Below are 21,609 nucleotides of genomic sequence, written 5' to 3'. Positions count from 1 at the left end.
TCTTGGCTGCTTTCTATGAGAAGTGTCTAAAAAGTTTACACACATATTTCACCAACTCTCACTGCTTGCAACACTCATTGTCACATGTCATATCCGGCAGCCTATTAGCAGGTGCGCATATTCCTATAACCCTACCGTTTTCATTATCTCGCTGCCGGTAACAGCAACACCCCCGAAGGCTGCCTTCGTGGCGCTCCATGCGAAATCTGTTGTTTCAACGCTGTTTACGTGTGGAAATTAGCGCTCTTCAACGAATTGCCATATTGTTGCCGTGTTAATGTATTTTAATTTCGTCCTTATTACGTTGCTGCCGTTAATTTGTTGCTGCTGTTGTTGTGCATGCATGCACTAGCATTTCGTTGGAATAGACGCACGGGGCGGCGCGGCGCGGCCACCTGCTCCTCCGCCACTAACTCACTTGTTTGCGCTAATGTGTTTTTGCATTGTGTTTTGTTGTTGATATCACAACGGCAGCTGTAAGCAATAACAATAACAGCGAGCATCTACAACAACAACAACAACAGTGCAGCACTTTTTTGCTGTTTTTAATTACTTTTTTCAATTCATTTTCTTTTGTGCGCCCGCTGCAGGCCTCCACGCCGACTGTTGCGGAGGTTCTTCGGTAGCGAGAGCGAGAGACAGAGAGAGAAAAAGAGCGTTGGGCGGTGATTTTTCGCCTCAGCAGCCTGGCTGGCTTGCTGGGTGGCTGACTGCCTACTTGGTTGGTTGGTTGCATTGCATAAATTTATCTTTTCATTACATTTTCCCGACTTGTCGCCCCGCAGCGCGCCGCACCCTCAAACGGTTCCACTAGTTAAGCGTGCGGCCAACATCGGTGTTGCTGTCGCTGCCATTAAGGACGTTGTTGCTGTTGCTGTTGATGAGATTGTTGACGTTGACGAGGCTGCCACCTCGCCCGAGGATGCTTGTATTCGTGTTGGTTGTTGTTGTTGCAACGTAATGCAATGTGGCTGTTTGCTTTTTAATAAAAATGACATTGTGACTATGCAATTAGTATTATGAAAATAATTTTTCTACCACCTACCCATGGCTCCCACCAACCGACCGCCTACTGAACTCGTGCCTACTCTATCTGCATACCCTGTTGGAAAATTCTTCAGTTGGGGATGGTTTGTTTTAAAATGATTTAACTGTGCCAAATGTTGTTGTTGTAACGGGTACCTAATCCCCGTTAGAATGGTAAGGATTAGATAAACTGTCGTCGACGTCATCGAACGGTAGGCCCAAAATCGTGCTGTTTCGACGAGGTCGGAGGTCGGAGAGGGGTGTCAGATGAGTAGGGTTAGTGGGACATGAAAAGAGGTGACCAGTGTCATGCAGAGACTCATTGCACCCAAAACATATATTAGATATGTGGGAGTCTATTCTGGATAAGTAGGAATTCAACCTGCTACAATATCCAGAACGAAGCTGCACAAGCGTCACTCTCGTTTCTCGCGGCCACTCAGGCTCTTCGCCTACAATGGGAGGTGATTTGATTCCAAGAACGCCATTCACTGGAAGGGGGTCGGTGAAGGTGTTGATAGCTCCACTGTGAATGTTGGTCAGTGCCTGCCGAAGCCTGGTAGGCGTATTGTCTGATATTGTCGAGTTGAGGAATGACCTCTTGATGTTCCTAGGAGGCGGTTCCGTTCCAAGCAGGTGAGACATTATTCTCCTTAACTGGGAGCATACGGGCCTCACTTTGCAGGTGTTCGATAGGGGACATCAAGAGGCTTCCTGTCGTAGTACGAAGTGCAGAGTTCTGACAAGTCTGGAGCTTCTTCGTCTACGTCTCACTGCTTCCAGTAATTAAAAACTGGCCGGCCGATTGCCCAGCAAGTAACCAACAACCTTTCATTGTCTTTTTCCTATATTCTGCCGGCTAGCGACTTGAGGATTTCGTCGCGGTCATATGAGAAGTGAAGGAGCACAGACTGTAGAAAGTCACATCTACCCTGTTTAAATCGGTAAGTCTAATTGTGCCATCTCTCAGAAGTCAGTGAGATCCCGCTTATACTCATAGCCCAAAAACTGACAGTTGTGATCTGCATATTTTATAGGATGACGAACATTTTCATAGTGAGTTTTTTTTTTTAAGGAAAGTTTTCCCTGTTCTGTGTAGAATGTAGTATAATACCACCTTGGAAATATGCCTAAAAAGGCATCAGTGTGTACTATGGATCAGTTAGTCATCATCGGCTGCGTAATTAGGTTCATCAAAGAAACGTTTCGGCTGTTATTATTTTTGAACATAGTCCTCATAGCTCGATCTTCTTGACTTAGAGATGTTTCAACTTTTTTACCCCGTCTAATACGTCTTCTGCAGGACTGCAAAGTAGAGAGAGCAGCAGTTCTTGGCCTAATTCGACCAATTTGCTTATGGCAATGTTAGAGATGTGAGCGGGACCATGATATCGGTCGAAGAGTACCAGTTAGTCGATCTCGATAATACCTCTTGAATCTGAGGAAACTGTAACTGTCACCTTTGCAGCCAAAAGGGCAGCCTTTACCTTCTTCGGAGTAGATTCTGTGTGAAATAAAATGTTTAGACTCTTCGCTCATCTCTGGTGTGCACCAGAGGATGTTTCGTCGAAGATCAAAAAACGGTGTTGAAACAATGTTGTTGTTGTAGCAGCAGAGCTCTGACGAGTTGATAGTCCTTGGACGGATAAAAATCCAGATCCGTTCCGGTTACGTGGACCCGACTGTCGTGGGAAAGATTGCGCTCAAACAGCGTCAAACATTGCAGTTAAGTGTCCCACTGACAATATTTTATGCAGGATATAATGGCCTTTTGAGATGTCCATTGCCTTAGCCTTCAACATGCGGGTTTGCTATGCAACATAGTGGACTTTTGTTAATTTCTACCGTTTTCGTGGTAATCGTTTTCGAGGCATTTAATGCCAACAGTCGACCGCGTCGGCACTCGTTAAAGGAATGAATTAAGGAATGAAAAACTTTTTATAACATACATGAAACAAAGTGGTCTTACTATTATCCTGTTTGTGGTACAAAGCTTTTCAAAGACGTTCGAGAGATGCCTTTCAAAAACAACAATCGAATAATTGGCCAATTTTGCACGTATTCTATTTTTCAAAACCCGGTGGACACAAACAAACTTATGAATCAGTTTCGGATGAAATTTCCTCAAAATTAAACCTTATAGTGCTTCAATTATTAAAATGGATCGTGTCGGCTTACACATATCTTCATCCAGATCGCGATATCCAACAAAAGATAAATAGAGCGCATGTACTTTTAATTACTCCAAACATTGCCTACAGGGCAGTGCGCACTCGTGACCGGCATTCGTAGGTGTTGCAGAGTGGTTTTAAGGCTGTGCCTGATGGATCTGCTGCAATGCTGGCAGATGTTGTTGGCGTTAGGCAACTTCCATTTTTTTATGATTTTTTTATTGCATGTTTGTGTAAAAATTTTAATTAAGTTAATGATTTCTGTGCATAAATGAAATGCTGCATGTTACACCTGCTGCGCTGCTGCATTGCTGCTGACGTTGAACTCCCGCGCCTTCGCCGCCATCTTAAATGGATGCAGTGCGCTGTGCTTTATTATTATTATAATTATTTTGCTGTTGTTGTTTGTGTCTTTCAAACAAAATTTTAATCAGCATAATTAAAACGAAATTAGCAAAAAGGCCTCGGCTGTGGTTGAAATGCAAGCAAACAGCAACAACAAAAGCAAAAACATAAACAATTCGCGCCACGTGATATCCTTGCAGTGTGGCGGAAGCCTCTAATGATTTATTTCATAAAAAGGCTGTTTGCGAAATGAAAGAATCATAATGGCTTTACAAAAAGAATTAGGCTTCCGCATTCTTCGCAGAATCATCAATTTTTTATTTATATTTATATAAAATATATGTATTTCCTTAAGTTTAGTCATCCAGCGCAAACAAGCAACCTTATTCGATGGCAACATTAATATGCCGCCCCTCCCCGCACTTGGCGACTATCTCCGCCCCTCTGGCTGCATTCTTTTGCAAGTTGTTGCGCCTTTTGTTAAGGCGATTTTCATTAAAAATTCTAATTTAGCTGCTGCGCGTCTGTCACTTTACCAACACCGGCAACAACGCCAGCATCAAAAACACAAGAAAATGAAGAAATTGCATTGTTTAACTGCCGTCAACATTTCATTTCGTCTGTGCCTTTGATTTCCTTTGTCAGCCGGGCTCAAAGTCTACCCCAGTCCCTCCTACAGCGGCTTCAAACCAACACGCATACACACACATACAGTTAAACGCCTTGTGCTTTCTTTTTTTTCTTTTTCTTTTTCATTTTCATATTTTTATCCTTTTTGCTCATTCATATTTCGTCATTCATTTATACAGTTTCCGTATTCGCTTTCTTCCATCGTTGCATACTTTTGGGGTGTGGAGCAGTGTGAATTGTCTACTTGTAGGCGCCATATCATGCGAAATTAGTTCATCAACCGCCTCCAAAGAGACTGTCACATACGTATCGTGTTGGGCTGCCAATTACCGTTGTTAATTTACTCATATCCTTGTTAAAATTGCCTGCGAGAATTCGAGTTTTTGCGTATACAAATCGCTTGCATGCAATCGAAATGCACTGGAGAGTCGCCCGCTTTGTTCGGCTGCTCGTTGAAATTAAACGTTTGTAAAATATTCTATACATATGTATATGTATAAGAGTATGTGTATGTTTTCGTAATCACACATCAATTACGTGTTTCACTCTTGGTCTATTCTAACATGTCCTTTTTGTTGACTCATCCTCGAAAGACTCATGGAGGGTTGTGGGAATCTTTTTATAATGCTTAAAAAAGAAGGTGGGGCTTTAGCTACTTGGTTTGCGAAAGATAACAGAGAACACTGTTATTTGAGGCTTTCACAGCTTAAATAGAAACCCACTAATTATCGATTGATTAACCTTCATTGAAAATAACAACTTTTTGGGAAAAATTGGCCACAGACCGCAAAGAAATATGCGGAATATGCTTAAAGATCCATCTTCGATAAAAGTCTGAGTGCAAATCTCCCAAAATTATTGTATCATTGAGATGATTAATAGGTAATGCAAAGTACTTGAATTTTTGGGGGTCTCCTTATTTAAAAATCAGTAAGAGGGCTCTTTAATATTCGTTCGTTATGTTTGAGAAGGTGTATTCCACCTCATGCGAAATCTAAATTTGAAAACTTTTATTTGAGGATCCGTTTCATTTTCATTTTTCGAAATCGATACCGTTACAATATTTTCATTTATTTTATAGTATCAGTATTTAGTTCTTATAAACATTTATTTTTAGGGCACAAAAAAATTTCAGAGCAAGAATCTCATACAGATTAAGATGATGTTACTGTGAGCATGGCAGTTGCTTTGTGACTATAATAATCCTTTTCTATAAAAAAAACCTTCCTCTTTGAAACATCATCGGTAGACGTTTTTTTTTTTAATTTTTCATCGCATTTTATGGACTCTAAGGATTAGTCTATGATATGATCTGCATACGAGTACAACTTAAAAACTCCTTAAGATTGTTTTCGGGTTTTAATATTCAAGTATTTTCTTAAAGATAGCGAACGCTGTCCTAAATTAGTATGCAAAATATAAGCGAGATCTGTCAACCAGTTTGTTTATAGAAGCTTCTTATGTCGGTACACCTCAGTAGTGCGTTTTAATCTTGACAATGGATAAAAGTATCGAAAAATAACTTGTATCAAATTTTATATTTCTGACCAACTTTCGTGTGCGGAATCCTTGCGAATGTTGGAAAAGGCTTAATCTGTTTTATTAAAAACACAAGCTAATGGTACAAAGCCTTCAAAGACGGTCGAGAGATCGCTGAAGATATGCCTCGTTCTGGACGACCTTCGATCTCTTCAACTGATGAAAATGTTAAAAAAGTGAAGAATGGTGCTCGTCCAGCAAGTGATGGAGAGATGGCAAGAGAGCTCGACATCTCACGCAAGTCCATTTAAACGATTTTGGTAGATATTTTGGATATGAAACGCCTTCTTACTTGATTCTTCTCGATAAAGCTGAATTTTTACAAAATGAGTACCGTAAACAAGTCCCTTTCGACATGCTTGATCGTGCGAATTCCGATTGCTACATTCATGTAGAGCATTATAACTGTTGATGAGACATGAGTTTATGTGTTTGACATACAAACAAGTCTACAATCATCGGAATGGAAAACAAAATTCGCTGAAGGAGCTGAAGGCCATAACAAAAAGAGAGTGAAAAGTGTTTCGAGAACGGTATGGTCCATATGTCTTCTGAAAAATATTCATGGATTCCACGGTCTACAATTTCTGTTGTGAGTTTCAGTATGTGATTAAGGTTAAGGATAACAGCTTTCAGGTATTCTAGATATTTTAGAAGCGCCTATTTATCAGTATCACTGTCATTGTGTGTTTCTCCCTTTTTGCCTTTTGGTACTGTAGAAGGAGTATATTGGTTAAATTTTTTCGAGTTTTGGCAAATAAATCATTGAAATCAGTAAAAATGTCTTTGTCTACAAAATTCGTCATCTTATATGTCGGTCGTTAATAATAGTTAAAAAAACTCTTTTTTTTTACTTAATGCAAACATTTTCTTTAATTAATTTTCGACAATTTCATTCAAATGGCTGCCTTTTTTCATAACTACTTACTTCTCGAGGTTTTCTTTTAAGAAAGCAATGAGTTTGGCATTGCTGGCGGATTGCTTTCCAAGAGATCGTGAATGGTTCAGGAATTGTTGACTCAACTTTTCATATATGGATCAGTGTGGACAGTCAATGTCATCCCTTTTTCATTTTTGTAAAAGAAACTAAAAAGTTTGAGTAAAACCACAGTGCGTGGTTTCGGTCTCCGTATAACCAATAACAGTCAACAGCGTGACTAGCTGAGTCGATTTAGCCATCTTCGCCTGTCTTTTCATCTCTATGTATGTATACATATATGAAAATAGTGCCTCAGTTCTTGAAATATCGGTTTAAAATTCGGACCACGTCCAGTTCTCCCGAAGAAGCCGATCATTTACCCATATGGGACGCACTTTTATAGCATAAAGCGGTTGTAACAGGTCAATTGAAAAGCCCTTTGTCTACCAAGTAAAACACATTTTTTGGCAAAATTTTTTTTCTTTTATTCAACACAATTTCCTGAAGGAAACTGATTACAGCGACCCTATAAATCTTCGATACCATATTTGTAGTAGAATTTGTATTTTGCTTCAAAATACTTAGGCGTCAGTTTCAGCAATTACCTCTTCATTCGACGAAAATTTCTTCCAGCGAGCATTCTTTTGATATCTGAGAACAAGAAATAGTCGAATACGGTGGATGTGGAAGCAATTCGAAGCCCAATTCCTGAATTTTTTGCCATCGTTTTCACGGACTTTTGACACGGCGCCAAACAGTGTCTTGGTGAAATATCACTTTCTTTTTCTTCAAATGCGAACGTTTTTCATCGATTTCGTCCTGTAAACGGTCCAATAATGCCATGCAATAGTCGCTGTTTATGGTCCTTCCTTTCAGTCAATAAAAATTATTCCATGCGCATCCCAAAATATAGACGTCATAACCTTGCCAGCCGACTGTTGCGTTTTTCCCCGCTTTGCAGCGAGTTAGTCCGGATGGATGACTGTCAATTGGACTTACAAGTTACAAGCTAACTGATCAAACTCAAGTCCATCTATGGAAAACTTGTCTTTAAGAAGTTTAGCAGATCGAATAACTATAACATACACCCTGTCCAGAAAGTATCGGGGATTCTTCACTTAAATCTCTCATACATAAATAGTTGCTGTAAACATTCTGGTTGACAGATCATACTAATTTTTGATATAATAATTAAGGACAGTTGTACCAACCTAGAAAAAAATGTACCTGTCTTCCATATAAGCGGGAGATGAGAGGAAAAATGAAGAATTCCCGATACTTTCTTGACAGAGTGTATAACGGCTTTCAAACAGAATGATCAGAATCAAGATAAAATATTTGGATGCCTTTATATATAGATACTTGTATATATCTATACAGAGGTAATGCTCGAAAATTCTACAAAAATATGCAGGGACTAACAGAGGGTTTCACGACCAGACTATACTCTTGTAGAACCCCCAGAGGTGAATCTAGTGAATGATGCCCGGAGCATACTGAAATTATTGAGGGAACACTTCTCCAGCCTGCTGAATAGCAGTGAAAGCATAACACCAGGAGAGGGTGAACCCGAATCGGTCGGACGGTCTATTGCCCGACCACGAATAAGTTCGAATAGCAATTACCCGCCTGAAGAACAACAAATCACTTGTCATCCCCGTACTACTATATGATGCAGAGGAATGGACGATGACAACAGCTCATGAGTCGGCGTTACGAGTTTTCGAAGGAAAGGTTTTGCGGAAGATTTATGGTCCTTTGCGTATTAACAACGGCGAATACCGCAGTCGATAGAACGATGAGCTACAAGATATACGACGACATTAACATAGTTCGGCGAATTAGGAGACTGTGGCTAAACTAGCTAGGTCATGTTGTCCGAATGGATGAAAAGACTTCAGTTCTGAGTGTATTCGACACAGTATGCACCGGAGAAGCAGAGGAAGAGGAAGACCTCCACTCCGTTGGAAGGACCAGGCGGAGAAGGACCTGGTTTCGCTTGGAATATCCAACTGGCGCCAAACAGTGAAAAGGAAGGACGACTGACGCGCTGTTGTAAACTCGGCTATAACTTGCTTCCGCGGTCTATACCACTGTCTACGCCAGTGAAGAAGAAGAAAAGAAATACATCTGTGGAAGATATTCCGAGTATAGCTTCGCTGCAGTCGAAGATAACGTTATGATCTCGTTTAATAAAAATCAAGGTGTACAACTACGATTGAAGTTAAACTTTTTTATTTAAGTGTTGTTGTTTTTGTGAAACGTGAAAAAAATTTAATCATAAAATATCATTTCCATTATCTGTACATAATGAAACCAGTTGCACTAAAACAAAAGATGCCACTAAGCAAAAAATTATCGCAACACCCGAGCTGAATGCTGCACCACCCAAACACACACACACACCGACCCACGCACCACACTTCCGGTGAATGCACCAATCTCGAGACATCAGCTGCCAGTCAAATGGCGCACCAACCAGCCAACCGCCCACCGCCCACCTGCGCACCAAACACCACTCAGCCGCACACCACTCGCAACGGTGGCCGTCAACCCAACAGTCGACTAATGAGTTTCTGGCTGCATTGTTGTGCTAAAATACCGTTGTTTTTCGTGTTGTTGCCGCTGCTGTTGCACATCAAATTACAAAATTAAAAATGGAGAACAGCGGCAGCTCCAACAAAGTACAACAACAACGTGTGCCACAGGATATGGCAGCGGCGGTGGCAGCAACGAAACAATATTCATAATTTTAATGAAAAGCGCGCGCCTCTACGTTTCCCAAAAAACACATAAAACACACACACACACAAACAAAACGAAACAAAACACATTTCCGCCGCTCACCGCTCACCCCCCGCCCACCCGCACCGTTAATTCAGGCAGCAGGCGCGCTGCCTTGACGCCGTCGCGCGTGCCCGCATCACATTGCTCGCTTATGATTGGCTTCAATTGTGAAATGTTGTTGAATCCACCACTGCCGCTCCGCCTATTGCGGCGCGCAACACCAACAACAACAGCGTTGTTGAAATAATAAATAAATATAATTTTAGCGCAAGCGCTAGGCCCCCCTCCCCGCTGTCACTGCCCGCGCGCCAACCGAACGGGTGAAAAGAATCACAGCAACAACAACAACAAGGCATGAAACAACAATACAACAAATATCACCGACACCAAAGCCTACACAACAAGCCAAATGCTCGTGTACACTGATACAATAAAAGTTAGCTGCAGCAACAACAACAGTAAAAAACAACAACAACGAAACAAAACGTGCAAATGAGAAAATTACATCCCTTCATTTGTTTAACTTTCAGTCACAAATACATCTACACCTACCTGCACACACAACGGCACAGTTGAGCGCAATCACACACACACACATACACGCGGGATGTTGGGCGGCATGCTCGGCGAACAATACACTTCTTGGAGCGCAACACAATAGCAATAATAACAATACATGCTCAGCGCTATAAAACACAACAACACCGTCGTCCTGAGGGTGCAACTGCCAACCCAACGCCTGTGCACGCCCGCGCGCCTCCGCTCTGCCGCCAGCATCAACGCCACAATGTTGTTTATCTCATTGCGCTCATTGTAATTGCATAAACCTGTAAACTACACCCGCCGCTCGGCTACAATTTTTTGCCTACACAGTTGTTGTTGTTGTCGCTGCTGAGTTTGTTGTTATATGCTATTAGTGGCGGCGCTGTGTTGTTGCTGTTGTTGGCTGCCAGCGCGTGTGTTTCATTGGTTGCTACATTTTTAAGTGCTTTTGAATTTCATTACTCACACAGAGAACTTCGCTGCCCCATCGCATCGTTTTCCTCGTGCATTTACCATATAACTGTATATATGTATGTGTTATATGCATATACGAAAATATGTATGTGTGTGTGTAGCTTTGTAGTATTTATTTATGGTTGCTAAATTTTATTTATTATTTCTGTTCACGAAATACAATAAATAAAGCGAATTGGAGAGCACAACAAGTTGACCAACACAGAGTCACCTCAGCTCAGCCGAGTTCAACAGTTGCTCTCTGGCGATTTGTGCTGCAAATAAAGGTAATGCAAGTCACATTGCTAAAAGTAGTCTTCTACTCTCTACTACGACAGTTATCAGCCTTCTCAATTGTGTTGGAGTGCTGGAAGAGTGGCAGCAAGAGAGCTTTCTGTGCCAAAGATATTGTAATGATAAATTATTTTACAGTTTGTGATACAAGGGTTGATTGAAAACTTATTAAATTTTGAGGTAAGACTCTATTCTGATTTCTAACAAGCCCATCCTTTGATTTAGAAGAATGGAGGAACTTTTTTTCTACTTCACAGCTGATGGTTTCCTCGTTAAGAAAATCAATCTCTCACCTCTTAACCTTTCCAGTATCATCAAAACCGTTGAGAGTTGTATTGGAACCCAATACAGAGATTTCTCGCATCAAATCCTAACAGAGATCTCCCTTAGGAAGCTTATAACACTGCACTGGCCGTAGTGGTACCAAAAAACTCCTTTATACTGGATCATAAGACCCTTACAAATCGACAAAGCGTTTTAAGCCTATCCCAAATTGGTTAAAACGGTAGAAATTAGTTTCAACTGTCATCTAGTTCGCCGAAGGTAAGGCTATCAAGATGTTTACGCTTCAGTCTTGCAAAGTCTGGACAATGGAGGAAAAAGTGCCTAGTTGTTTTTACCTTGCGATCTACTCTAGGCCAAAAGTTGACGATGAGACTGGCACTACTCAACGGTTGGTCTAAATTAAAAATTGTGACATGGAAATTGTATGCTCATGTTTTCCATGACCACTATTAAAAATCCTGTTGGACATTGGTCGGAAACTGGGATCGAGCCAAACCCCTTTGGAGTTATGTACCATATATACGGTACATTACTGAGTAATCAACAAGCTCGTTTAACTTTAGAGCTTTGGATATATCTGTTTTTGGTAAATTTTTTATACAATACAAGAAGCTTGGAGATTAGTTAGGAGAGCTGGAACCCCTTTGAAATCTTTCAACTGCTTCGTAGAGTAAATTTTGTGTCGCCGACGAAATTTTCTTATAAATAAGCGAACTTTAGTTCAATCCAAGACAATATCGAAACAAATGTTGGGTCTATAAGAGCGCTACAAAAAAAACGGTTTGGGATATAAATGAAATTCTGTATTCCTAAGAAAGTATGTTCGATATTATGTATAAAACTCGATTTCTTTTGCATGGTCACCATGGGTACGCTTGCAGAAGTCCAGACGCTGAGCCCAATTTTCGACGGTTTTCAAGCATAAATCGGCCGATATTGCTGCAATTTCACGTTCGATATTCGTACGAAGTTCATCAATCGTCGTTGGCTTGTTGGCATAGACCATAGACTTGACGAAGCTCTACAGGAAATAGTCTGCATCGTCAAATCGTACGACCGAGGCGGCCAATTGACTGAGATAACACGTTAACCAAACTTGGTTTTCAATGAATCGATTGTAACATACGCTGCATGGCTTGTGGCGCTGTCCTGTTGGAACCACATATTGTCCAAGCGCGAAAAATATTCGGTTATCTTTGAGTAGTAGCGATTGCCGTTCATAATAACGTGCCGGTCTTGATCATCACGGACGAAGTACGGCGCAAGGACGCCGCCGGCCCATAAACCGCATCAAACGGTAATTTTTTCGGGATGCAATGGTAACCCATGGAGTACGTGTGGATTGCTGCCTGACCAATAACGCATATTTTGCTTATTAACGAAGACTGATTTGGGTCTTCCTCAATTGATGCGCTAGCGGCAGCAATATTCTCGACACTTCGGGCACTTATTTGTCTCACTGGAACGGAAACATTTTGTACTGTGCATGTGGATTCAAATTTTTCCACTAGACGCCAATTGTTGATCTGAAAGGAGGATTATGGCGACCATAAATTGGACGTAGCGCTCTTGAAGTTGAGTAAATTTTAATAATTTCAACTCGTTGTTGGTTCGTATATATTTCAATGATAAAATGGCGAACCTTACTGAAGAGAAATATCAAAAGAGCGGGGAAAAATATGGCGTCATTTGCTGTCCCTATGGGTCTACTTTTGTAGCGTCCCTACTAAAAACCCCGATATATTCGACCGGTTTTCCGAGAGGTGTCTTAACTGGATTATTATTTAAAGCTAAGATCCTTGTGCATAATTTTCGGTAAGTTTCATTTACAAATTTCTCTTTTTGTTACTAAATATATCGTAATTTGTGCTTGAGAAAGTGTTTTTTTTTTGGAGAATATAAAAATAAGGAAATTGGATGCCTTATGAATTGAAGCCAAGAAACCTAGAAATAAGTAGGACTTCTAAGCTGCATAAACGTAATTCTTCAGCATTTGGGCAAATATACAAAACTATGAGAGAAACTTATAAACAAATCGAATTGTGGGCATTGTTCTCACCTCGTATAAAGATTGAACTACTAAGCTTCCACGAGAGAGCCGTTTAGAGAGCGCAGCAGTAAGTGAGCATAAACTTCATGCGTAAGCTTCGGTGTCTAAAAGCAGTATCAATGAATGGCAAATCCTATAAGCATACATAAGCCTAATTATCTCCATGCCTAGTGCATTTACCGCCACCCACCACCCCACCACAATGCAACAATCCCCTGTCCATCTATCAACCACTCACATACACAACACAATTCGGCTGGCATCGGAGAATGCGTCCTGCGCTTGCAAATGAGCGCTCATAAAGGACACATTAGTGGTAAACGGCGTTGCAATAATAAAAGGCACACAATGGCTAAGGATGCGCACAGTCATCTCGCGAACGTGCTGGCGGCAACATCAACGCGCAGCAGCTGAAACAACCGTGCGACTCGTAACAGCTCGCTTAGGCTGCATTTTTAGGCGCGTTTTTTGTGTGAAAATAATTTAAATTTCGGTGAAAATGGCGGGTCCATTTCTGTCGCCGCTACCGGGCGACCTCTTAACCGAGTACATGTTCGGTCGGCGACGTCAACGACGTAATCGCACAACGTTTACACCTCAGCAACTGCAGGAGCTCGAGGCGCTCTTCCAGAAAACTCACTACCCGGATGTGTTCCTACGCGAGGAAGTGGCGCTGCGGATCAGTTTGAGCGAAGCGCGTGTACAGGTGAAGCACCTCATGGGGTTTTAATTTAGAACAAATAAAAAATATATATAAATGAAAAGTATGGAGTGTGCAGCCGGAAGTTGATAAAATATAATCCTTCGCAAATAATGAAAAATAGTGATTTACCAGTTTTGTATGGAAATGGTGATTTCAGAAACGAAAACTTTGTTTCAAAGATAAGCAAAGGTCTTGGAGTAGAGGCCCATGTTGCACTCGAAAATTTCTACCACAAAATAACTCATTTTTCAAATGAAAATGTTCTAAACTTCTTCATGAAAATCAGCAAAATTAGAGTTTTCGAAATAAATTGTTCGAAATAATCATAAAAAATTTAACACGAGTTTAGTGGGCCGCCATTTTAATTATTTGTTTTTTTTTGTTTTGTTAAAATTTGTTTGTAAAAAAAATCCGGTTTGCCATTTCTTCTAATGATTCTGTTTTTCAATTTCATTAACATTAACCACATTATAACAAAAGGCTGTGATCTAAAACAATCTATATAACTCCAGTTTGTTCCAAATCTGTCCATGTGAAATCGGTGTTTTAGGATTATATATTAAACAACGAAAATAAAAAAATAGAGTTCTGGCATCTGTATAGTATATTTAAAGAAATTCGTGTTATTCGTTCCGACAGATGTGGCATAAAACGTGCTATAGCAACCTTTTGTCCAGGATAAACTCCTAAACTACCGAAGCGATTTTAGTAAAATTTAGCACAATTTATTCACTTTTCTTCAACTTAAAAGATCGGATAGTTTATATTTTCACTGGTCAACAAAAATTTCTCTCGGCTGTATCCTCCGCGCGAGCACCGACTATTCAATGGATTTCACTGCTTTTCTAACATAAATTTATGCCAACGTACTCGGAATTCTGCTCTTAAAAGCATATAAATTCTATTTTTAAAAATGCTTCTTATAATAGTTAAAACAAGTTACTCAGAACCAAACTTCTGACCAGCTCAAATGCGCTTTAGATAACTCAAACTTTTAATGAGCTCGAAAGTGTCCAGCGAACTATAAATTAAATGGAATTTTATTTAGTAGGTACTGAAAATGGTATGTACTAAACATCGCCTTGAATCCAGTTCTTACGATCGATCCAAGTGTCAAAACTTTTATAACTACAGTATTGAGTTCTGTTAACAATTACTAGCATTTACAAAGGAAACCTCGGAAACGACCAAGGCACTCTGAAAATATCTACATATTCTTAAAAGAATCGATGTAGAATAACTCGAACCTCTTGAAAATCCTATACTATTATTAAAAGGACAACAATCAATCGGGAGGTACGGCGTCCTTAAAAGATTGGCCGATTTTAAGAGATATGACAATGATACAATCTTCTAAAATACTCGATATTTTCTGTTTTAGAATCAAAAGAACAATACTTTTTAAAGTTGATTTTCAGAATGAAAAGATTTCTTAAAAGGACGGAAGCCGTTAATCTCACATCGAGAGCAAGTAATAGGTTTTTCTTTTACGAAAAAGTAACCCTTTAAGAAAATAAATAAGCTATGTATATATACAATTACTAGTTGAAGTTTAGGATTCGACATATATGTATGTAAGTAAGAGGGTCTCCTTTATTTTTTCAAATTATTTTATGTCTTTCGAGAAGCTAAAATAAAGTCATCTAAGAAACGTGTTCTTTATGATTTTTGATCGCCATTATTTTTTCAGTGAGTGCTGTGTGTAAAGACTTCCGGGATATAAAAATCTGACTACCTCTACTACAGCTCCTTGTAGTACCATAAAATCAAACCTTTGCATAGAACAACCTATTAAAGACTTAATTTAGACTATCTATATTAATCCGGCTTTATTGGCTCTTTTTAAAAAAATTGTTTGCAGATAAAAGCATTTATCCACACTCCTTTGCTTTATTTCAGTAGATTTCTTAAAAAAGTTTACTTAAAATCATCATTTTTTCCTCAAACAGGTGTGGTTCCAAAATCGGAGAGCCAAATGGCGTAAGCAGGCTCGTTTACAACTTTTACAAGATGCCTGGCGGATGCGTTGCTTAAGTTTGGGCACGCCCACGGTTATAGCGGCAGGTACCAACAATTTAAAAACATTCCAAATTTTTTATTACAAATCACTTTTACGCTTTTCCACAACCAAACAGGCGATCGTGTGCCACGAATACCCGGCGCGGCAGCAATGAACGGCGCCTCGCCAACGGAAATGACAGCGGAAAATCTCAGCAGTGGCGCACAAGTGAAGGACGGACATTTGTCGTCGCCTGAATCAATGCTCGCAGCTAATGGACAATCCATGCCGAGCGATTTTACAATGATGCATCCCGCATTTCAACAACAACAACAGCACACACAAAAATTGGACGCAGATCAAATGGACAAGGCGAAAAGTGACACTTCAAACGGCAAGATTCCCAATGGATGCGAGAAGACTTACACCGAATTAAAATTGTACAAAGAACATCATGGTCATGGGCTCGGTAACGCTTTGCAGGCTCATATGAATATGAGTGGTTTGGTTGCGGATCCGGGTGCTATGGCCAATGCTTTGGCTCACGGCTCGGATGAAGGCTCCGATGATTCGGATTCTGAAGAGATCGATTTAACGTCAGGTTCTTGCATAGATTTCTCGAGTAATAAACAACATTTAATGCAACAATCACAACAACAACAACCGATCGGTACAAGCGCTGCAACAAATGGAGTGCATTAGTTATGAATTGAAAACTGATTAAAAATCCTTATAAATAACTTCCGCTATATTTAGGTACACACATACATATGTAAATAAATAAAATGTCACAGCTTACTATATGCAACTCTACAAAAGTTTTTCATTTAATGAGGAGCAGGACTTTTAATTTTTTTCGATTTTTTTATTTCAAGCATTTTGTGTTGAAAGTCCAACAAGTTCAACAGGTCGAACTAAGTGAAAGTTATGCGTTTTCCTCATTTGATGCTCGACTGAAGGAATCAATTTGAATTTTTGAAAAATATATTTAACTGCTTCGTAAAAAATTTATAAAAATTGGCGTTTTTTTTATACGAATTAACCCTCTTGAATGCACCAAAACTTTAACATTGTATGCACCATTATCGCATTTTAAAACTTTAAAGCAAAAAAAGTAGAAATAACATTTAGCGCTATTAAATTAAATAAAAACTATCTATTAAGTATACTCGTATATATAAATATTTTACTCTACATTAAAACCAACTGAAGTAGTACGTCAAAATTGATTTGAAATACGCCGGGAAAATGCATCCCTACATATTGTTTATGTTTCCATTACAAATTGATTATGCTTACAGCTGTGATTAGAAACTAATTTCTTTGTTTGAATTTCATAAGATTTTATTTACTGCGATATCTTTAACGAGAAGTGATGTCAACTTTTTAAAACTCCAAAGAAATAATGAAAATAATGTTTCTAATTAAAAGTTTGATTATATTGCTATGCAGCAATAGCATTCTAGCCGCTTCCAATACATTACCGGTTGTACTTTGGCATGGAATGGGTAAGTGGTTCGCTTGAATACAAAGTCATGTCTACTTAATACATATTTCTAGGTGATACTTGCTGTCTTCCATTCAGCTTGGGTGCCATAAAGAAATTAATTCAAGCGGAAACAAATGGCACATACGTACGGTCATTGAAAATTGGTGGCAATATTGCGCTGGACTATGAAAGTGGTTTCTTCATACATCCCGACGATCAAGTGCGTTATGTATGTGAGCAGTTGGCCAAAGATGCGCAACTAACAAACGGTTATAATGCTATTGGCTTCTCACAAGGCGGTCAATTCTTGTAAGTATGAATACCCAATCAATATTTTATTGTTATTTATATATGTATTATACTTCAAATAATGCAGACGTGCCGTGGCTCAACGCTGCTCTACGCCACCTATGAAAACGCTCATTACATTAGGCGGACAGCATCAAGGTGTCTTCGGCTTGCCAAAATGTCCCTCGCTGACCAGTACGACCTGTGAACACTTGCGGAAGTTATTGCGTCGCGCTGCTTACAAAGAGTTCGTTGTTAAAAAAATTGGTTTCATTTGTTTTTTTAATTAAATTTTCATTTAAACAGATGGATGCAGCGTGATTTAGTGCAAGCTACGTATTGGCATGACCCATTGAAAGAAGAGGAATATCGGCAAAAGAGTTCATTTCTTTCAAACATAAACAATGAAGTGTTTATCAATCAAACTTATATAGACAATTTAAATAAGCTCGAGAAGTGTGTACTAAGTGTATTTGAAAATGTCTACCAACATATTAACGTTTGAATATTTTTGCAGATTTGTTATGGTTATGTTCTTGAATGACACTATCGTACAACCGAAGGAATCGCAATGGTTCGGATTCTACAGTCCTGGACAAGACACGATTATTCGTCCTCTGAACGAAAGTCCCTTATTTGAAGATGTAAACTTAAAAGCTTTTTTGTCTATAGATTTTTTTTTTTAATTTACGCTAATTTTTTCAGCTTGGGCTCAAACAATTAGACAGAGATGGCAGACTCATATATCTGTCCGTTGAGGGCGATCACTTGCAAATGACAAGCAAATGGTTTATTGAAAATATTATACCACAACTTAGCAAGAATTAAAGTAAAAACAAAAACTAAATGATCTCTAAATTCGAATTTAAAATAGGCACTTCTTATTGATTGCGCACACGATAATACTCCATGGCGAACATTTTTTAAGCTACTTTGTGATGAATACCAAATAATATGTTTTAAAAATATTAAGCAATATAAATTAATTAATGGCAAAATATTGTCTGCATTATTATTATTTGTGCAATTGTAAAATGCACCTACATACATATGTATATTCTACAGAATGCAATAATAAGCAAATTTTATGAATTGAAATGCAAAATTTCCCTCTCTTTATTATATATGTATGTATACACAAGTAAAATATACAAAAATTATAGAAATAATCGTAGAAATTATTTGCCTACGCAACTCTCATATATATATGTATGTATATATAAGAATCGCATGTGTATTTGAGCCATATTCGAATAGTTAACCTCCGGATCATTTGTATATTAAGGTTATGTCCACACTAAAAGCTCCGAATAGCTTAAACGATGTCTGTGCTCTCAATAACCGAGACAATGTCCTCAATAAAATTACACACATGTGTGTAGGTTTGCATGTAGAGCGTGTCGCGGAACGGCTTGCGATGACGCAACTCTTTAGCCAGCCACATTTTGATTTCGTCTTCGTCGAATTCATTTAGCAGCATCTCTATATTCTCAGCATCGCCACCCGCACCCTCCTCTGAGGCCTTGGAATAATTGTCTACGTACTCCTTCCATGCCGCCTTTAAGAAGGCTTCCTCGATGGTGAGCGTCAGCTCTTCCCACTCATCGATGCCCGTTGAGATAATGCCACGCACATACACATAACATGTGCGCTCACGTTCCGTATTATCAAGTATTTTCTCATCGAAATCTATGGGCGGTCTGCCACGCATCTCCTCTAAAATGCTAATCATCTCCACAAAGTACAGTGCACGTTTATCGGGGCTCTCCTGTCGAAGGATGATGGCTTTCAAAGATTCAATGCTCAAATCCCAAGCGGGCTCGCGTGGCTTCTTTAAGCGTTCATACAGCTCCTTGAGCAGTTGAATGTCGTGATAGCGTTCGCAGCGATAGCCGGGATTGTAAAATTCGAATAGCTCCAGTTCGGTGAGTGTACGCTTGTAGGGGCAAATCACTTCAGGCAACTTAATCAGCGGTGTAAGTGAGGCTAAGCGTGTAGTGATTTGACGCACCATCGTCGTATTCGATTTGTTCAAGACCTCCGTTTGTACAGCTCGTATTTTGGCAATATATTCCGGCGCCGGTTTGCACTTACCGCTCAAACGCACCACAACAGCATCCACTTTGCGACAAAAAAATTGTGGATCGATTTTTAGCATCCACTTTTGTTTCGTGATGTCGGCGCGACGTGGTTGAAACTGCACAACCACATCCATGCTCTCGCCCGAAGTCAGGCGAAACGGTTTATGTTGGAAGAGGAATTCATCATCATAGGCTTTTAGGAGAGCGGCATTTTTCTCGAAATACGGACGATGCACCCATTCGAAGCCCAACACCCTTTTGCCCAAATTCTCCAGATGTAGAACGCGTTTAACCACTTTCTCGAATGGTTCACACTCGAAACGCACCTCCAGCTCAACATATTTGGAGCTACGCTTCTCGGTTAGTTGAAAAATATGATCGTTAATCCGCACACTGTATTCGGGTTGTGGTGGTGGCTCCGAAGTGGATGCTGCCTGCGCAGTTGGCTCACAAATTGACGAGTCTTGTGAGATTAAATGTATCTTTTCTTCACCTATATATTGTATATCTGCGTTGTGGCGCAACGTATTTATCTTGCTGAAACTCTCGCCAACAATCTGCAGTTTGTCAATGTCCGGATAGAATTCAATTACACGTTCTATGTCCTCGCGCTTTCTTTCGATGCGCTCCTCCAACACTTTGGATCTCAACCAATCGGACTTTTTGTGTCCGCCCTGTTCTTTCGGTTTACCCAACAGCTCTTCCTTGGTCACCAACGGCAAACCGGTGATCTCGACTACCTTCTCACCATCGCGCTCTGCCTTCGGCAAAGTCTCACGAATTTCATGTACATGTTGGCACGTGCTACAGTCAATATATTCCGGCAATATCGCTTCTTGTCGTTGCATTACAGTCAACGGATTCAAGCGTTCGGCGTAATCCATTAAGCGACGCACCGTTTGCTTGTCACGTTCATCAACGGTGACTGCGCGATTGAAGAGTACCTGTGCCGGTGTCTTGCCGGTTTTCTCCTGTATGTTCGCCTGTACAAGCTTACGCTGCTCTAACATATCCTTCCAGTATTTCAGCCGGTTGTCATAGCTGTATTCGGAAGGCTTCTTTGCAATGCTGGAGCAATGTGACGAGGACAATTCCACATTGCCGCGTTTATTATCGAATATTTTATTGACCAACTCCAAGACTATGCGACGATTGTGCACGAAGAGTCCCGGTCGCTCGCCTCCTTCTTCGTTATGCTCTGTGGACACCGAGGAGGGCGGTGAGAATGCATTTATGAAGCTGTTGAGCGCCATATAGGTTTAACTTTTACTTTTCTTGTGTATTTTGTTTTTTTTTTTTAACAATTTTATTTATTTTGTTTGCGCTAATAAATCGGAAAATACCAGCAAATTTTATAATTAACTTAAATATTTGATATAAATGGCTATGAATTAGTATATAGTATGTGTATTGGAAACGTATTTTAATCGAGAAAAAGTGAAAACCTCAAATGCTTACTGTTTAAATGAAAGGAGGAAGTTGATGATAAAAAATATTGTCATTGTATTGAAGTCACAATGTAAAGTGAATTTCAAGAAAATCGACAAATTTCAAAGGCGATGGAAGTTGTTGGTAAATGTATAAAAAAAACTTATTTCTTTATTTACAAATTTATTACAGTTATCGATCAGTCCAAAAGCGAAGTTTCCGTCGGCCTTATCCCCTGAATATGGTGTTTAGTTTGTCACGAAGTTTTTAACACCCAGAATGTATAAACGAACTAGTCTCTCAGTTTTGAGATATCGTTCTGAACACGTCCTTTTCTTCCCAAGAAGCTGCTCATGTGTCGGACGACATATTATTATTAAATAAACTGATCGATCGGGTCCAAATTCTTGTATGGAAAACTTCTTAATTTGTTAAGGTATCGTCAGCGCAAATTGTTTTCAAAAAAATCACTTTTTTAGGCGATCACACTGGTGACCCCTAAATGATAGGTGACCCACTCTTTCTCTCCAGTACGTTTCCAGATATAACGCGTGTTTTAACCACCATATTAAATACACC

The 21,609-nt window shown here is 39.7% G+C and overlaps 3 protein-coding genes across 3 annotated transcripts; 2 read left to right on the top strand and 1 right to left on the bottom strand.

The window, feature by feature from the left end:
• The first annotated feature begins 13,385 nt into the window (after positions 1 to 13,385).
• On the top strand, positions 13,386 to 16,562 carry LOC126759014 (retinal homeobox protein Rx1). Its single transcript, XM_050473532.1, has 3 exons — positions 13,386 to 13,748; positions 15,695 to 15,809; positions 15,881 to 16,562. The coding sequence occupies exons 1-3, from the start codon at positions 13,542 to 13,544 to the stop codon at positions 16,444 to 16,446; spliced, it is 888 nt and encodes a 295-aa protein (XP_050329489.1). The 5' UTR covers positions 13,386 to 13,541; the 3' UTR covers positions 16,447 to 16,562.
• A 471-nt stretch (positions 16,563 to 17,033) lies between these two features.
• Positions 17,034 to 18,521, top strand: LOC126757988 (palmitoyl-protein thioesterase 1). The gene is made up of 6 exons (XM_050471935.1): positions 17,034 to 17,252; positions 17,305 to 17,542; positions 17,610 to 17,768; positions 17,828 to 17,977; positions 18,039 to 18,165; positions 18,227 to 18,521. The coding sequence occupies exons 1-6, from the start codon at positions 17,150 to 17,152 to the stop codon at positions 18,347 to 18,349; spliced, it is 900 nt and encodes a 299-aa protein (XP_050327892.1). The 5' UTR covers positions 17,034 to 17,149; the 3' UTR covers positions 18,350 to 18,521.
• Positions 18,522 to 18,630: 109 nt separating this feature from the next.
• On the bottom strand, positions 18,631 to 21,515 carry LOC126757986 (uncharacterized). Its single transcript, XM_050471933.1, has one exon. The coding sequence runs from the start codon at positions 20,853 to 20,855 to the stop codon at positions 18,837 to 18,839; it is 2,019 nt and encodes a 672-aa protein (XP_050327890.1). The 5' UTR covers positions 20,856 to 21,515; the 3' UTR covers positions 18,631 to 18,836.
• Positions 21,516 to 21,609: the final 94 nt, after the last annotated feature.

Source organism: Bactrocera neohumeralis, chromosome 5, assembly GCF_024586455.1.
Source record: "Bactrocera neohumeralis isolate Rockhampton chromosome 5, APGP_CSIRO_Bneo_wtdbg2-racon-allhic-juicebox.fasta_v2, whole genome shotgun sequence".
NCBI classification, from domain to species: domain Eukaryota; kingdom Metazoa; phylum Arthropoda; class Insecta; order Diptera; family Tephritidae; genus Bactrocera; species Bactrocera neohumeralis.
This window is presented reverse-complemented; position numbering and strand designations above follow the sequence as displayed.

Excerpts from the sequence above, each read along its gene's own strand:
- LOC126757988 (XM_050471935.1), top strand. The coding sequence starts at position 17,150 with ATGAAAATAATGTTTCTAATTAAAAGTTTGATTATATTGCTATGCAGC. Across the intron at positions 17,253-17,304 it reads TGTACTTTGGCATGGAATGG|GTGATACTTGCTGTCTTCCA; the intron begins GTAAGTGGTTCG and ends ACATATTTCTAG. Across the intron at positions 17,978-18,038 it reads AATTTAAATAAGCTCGAGAA|ATTTGTTATGGTTATGTTCT; the intron begins GTGTGTACTAAG and ends ATATTTTTGCAG.
- LOC126757986 (XM_050471933.1), bottom strand. The coding sequence starts at position 20,855 with ATGGCGCTCAACAGCTTCATAAATGCATTCTCACCGCCCTCCTCGGTG.
- LOC126759014 (XM_050473532.1), top strand. The coding sequence starts at position 13,542 with ATGGCGGGTCCATTTCTGTCGCCGCTACCGGGCGACCTCTTAACCGAG. Across the intron at positions 13,749-15,694 it reads TGAGCGAAGCGCGTGTACAG|GTGTGGTTCCAAAATCGGAG; the intron begins GTGAAGCACCTC and ends TTCCTCAAACAG. Across the intron at positions 15,810-15,880 it reads GCCCACGGTTATAGCGGCAG|GCGATCGTGTGCCACGAATA; the intron begins GTACCAACAATT and ends ACAACCAAACAG.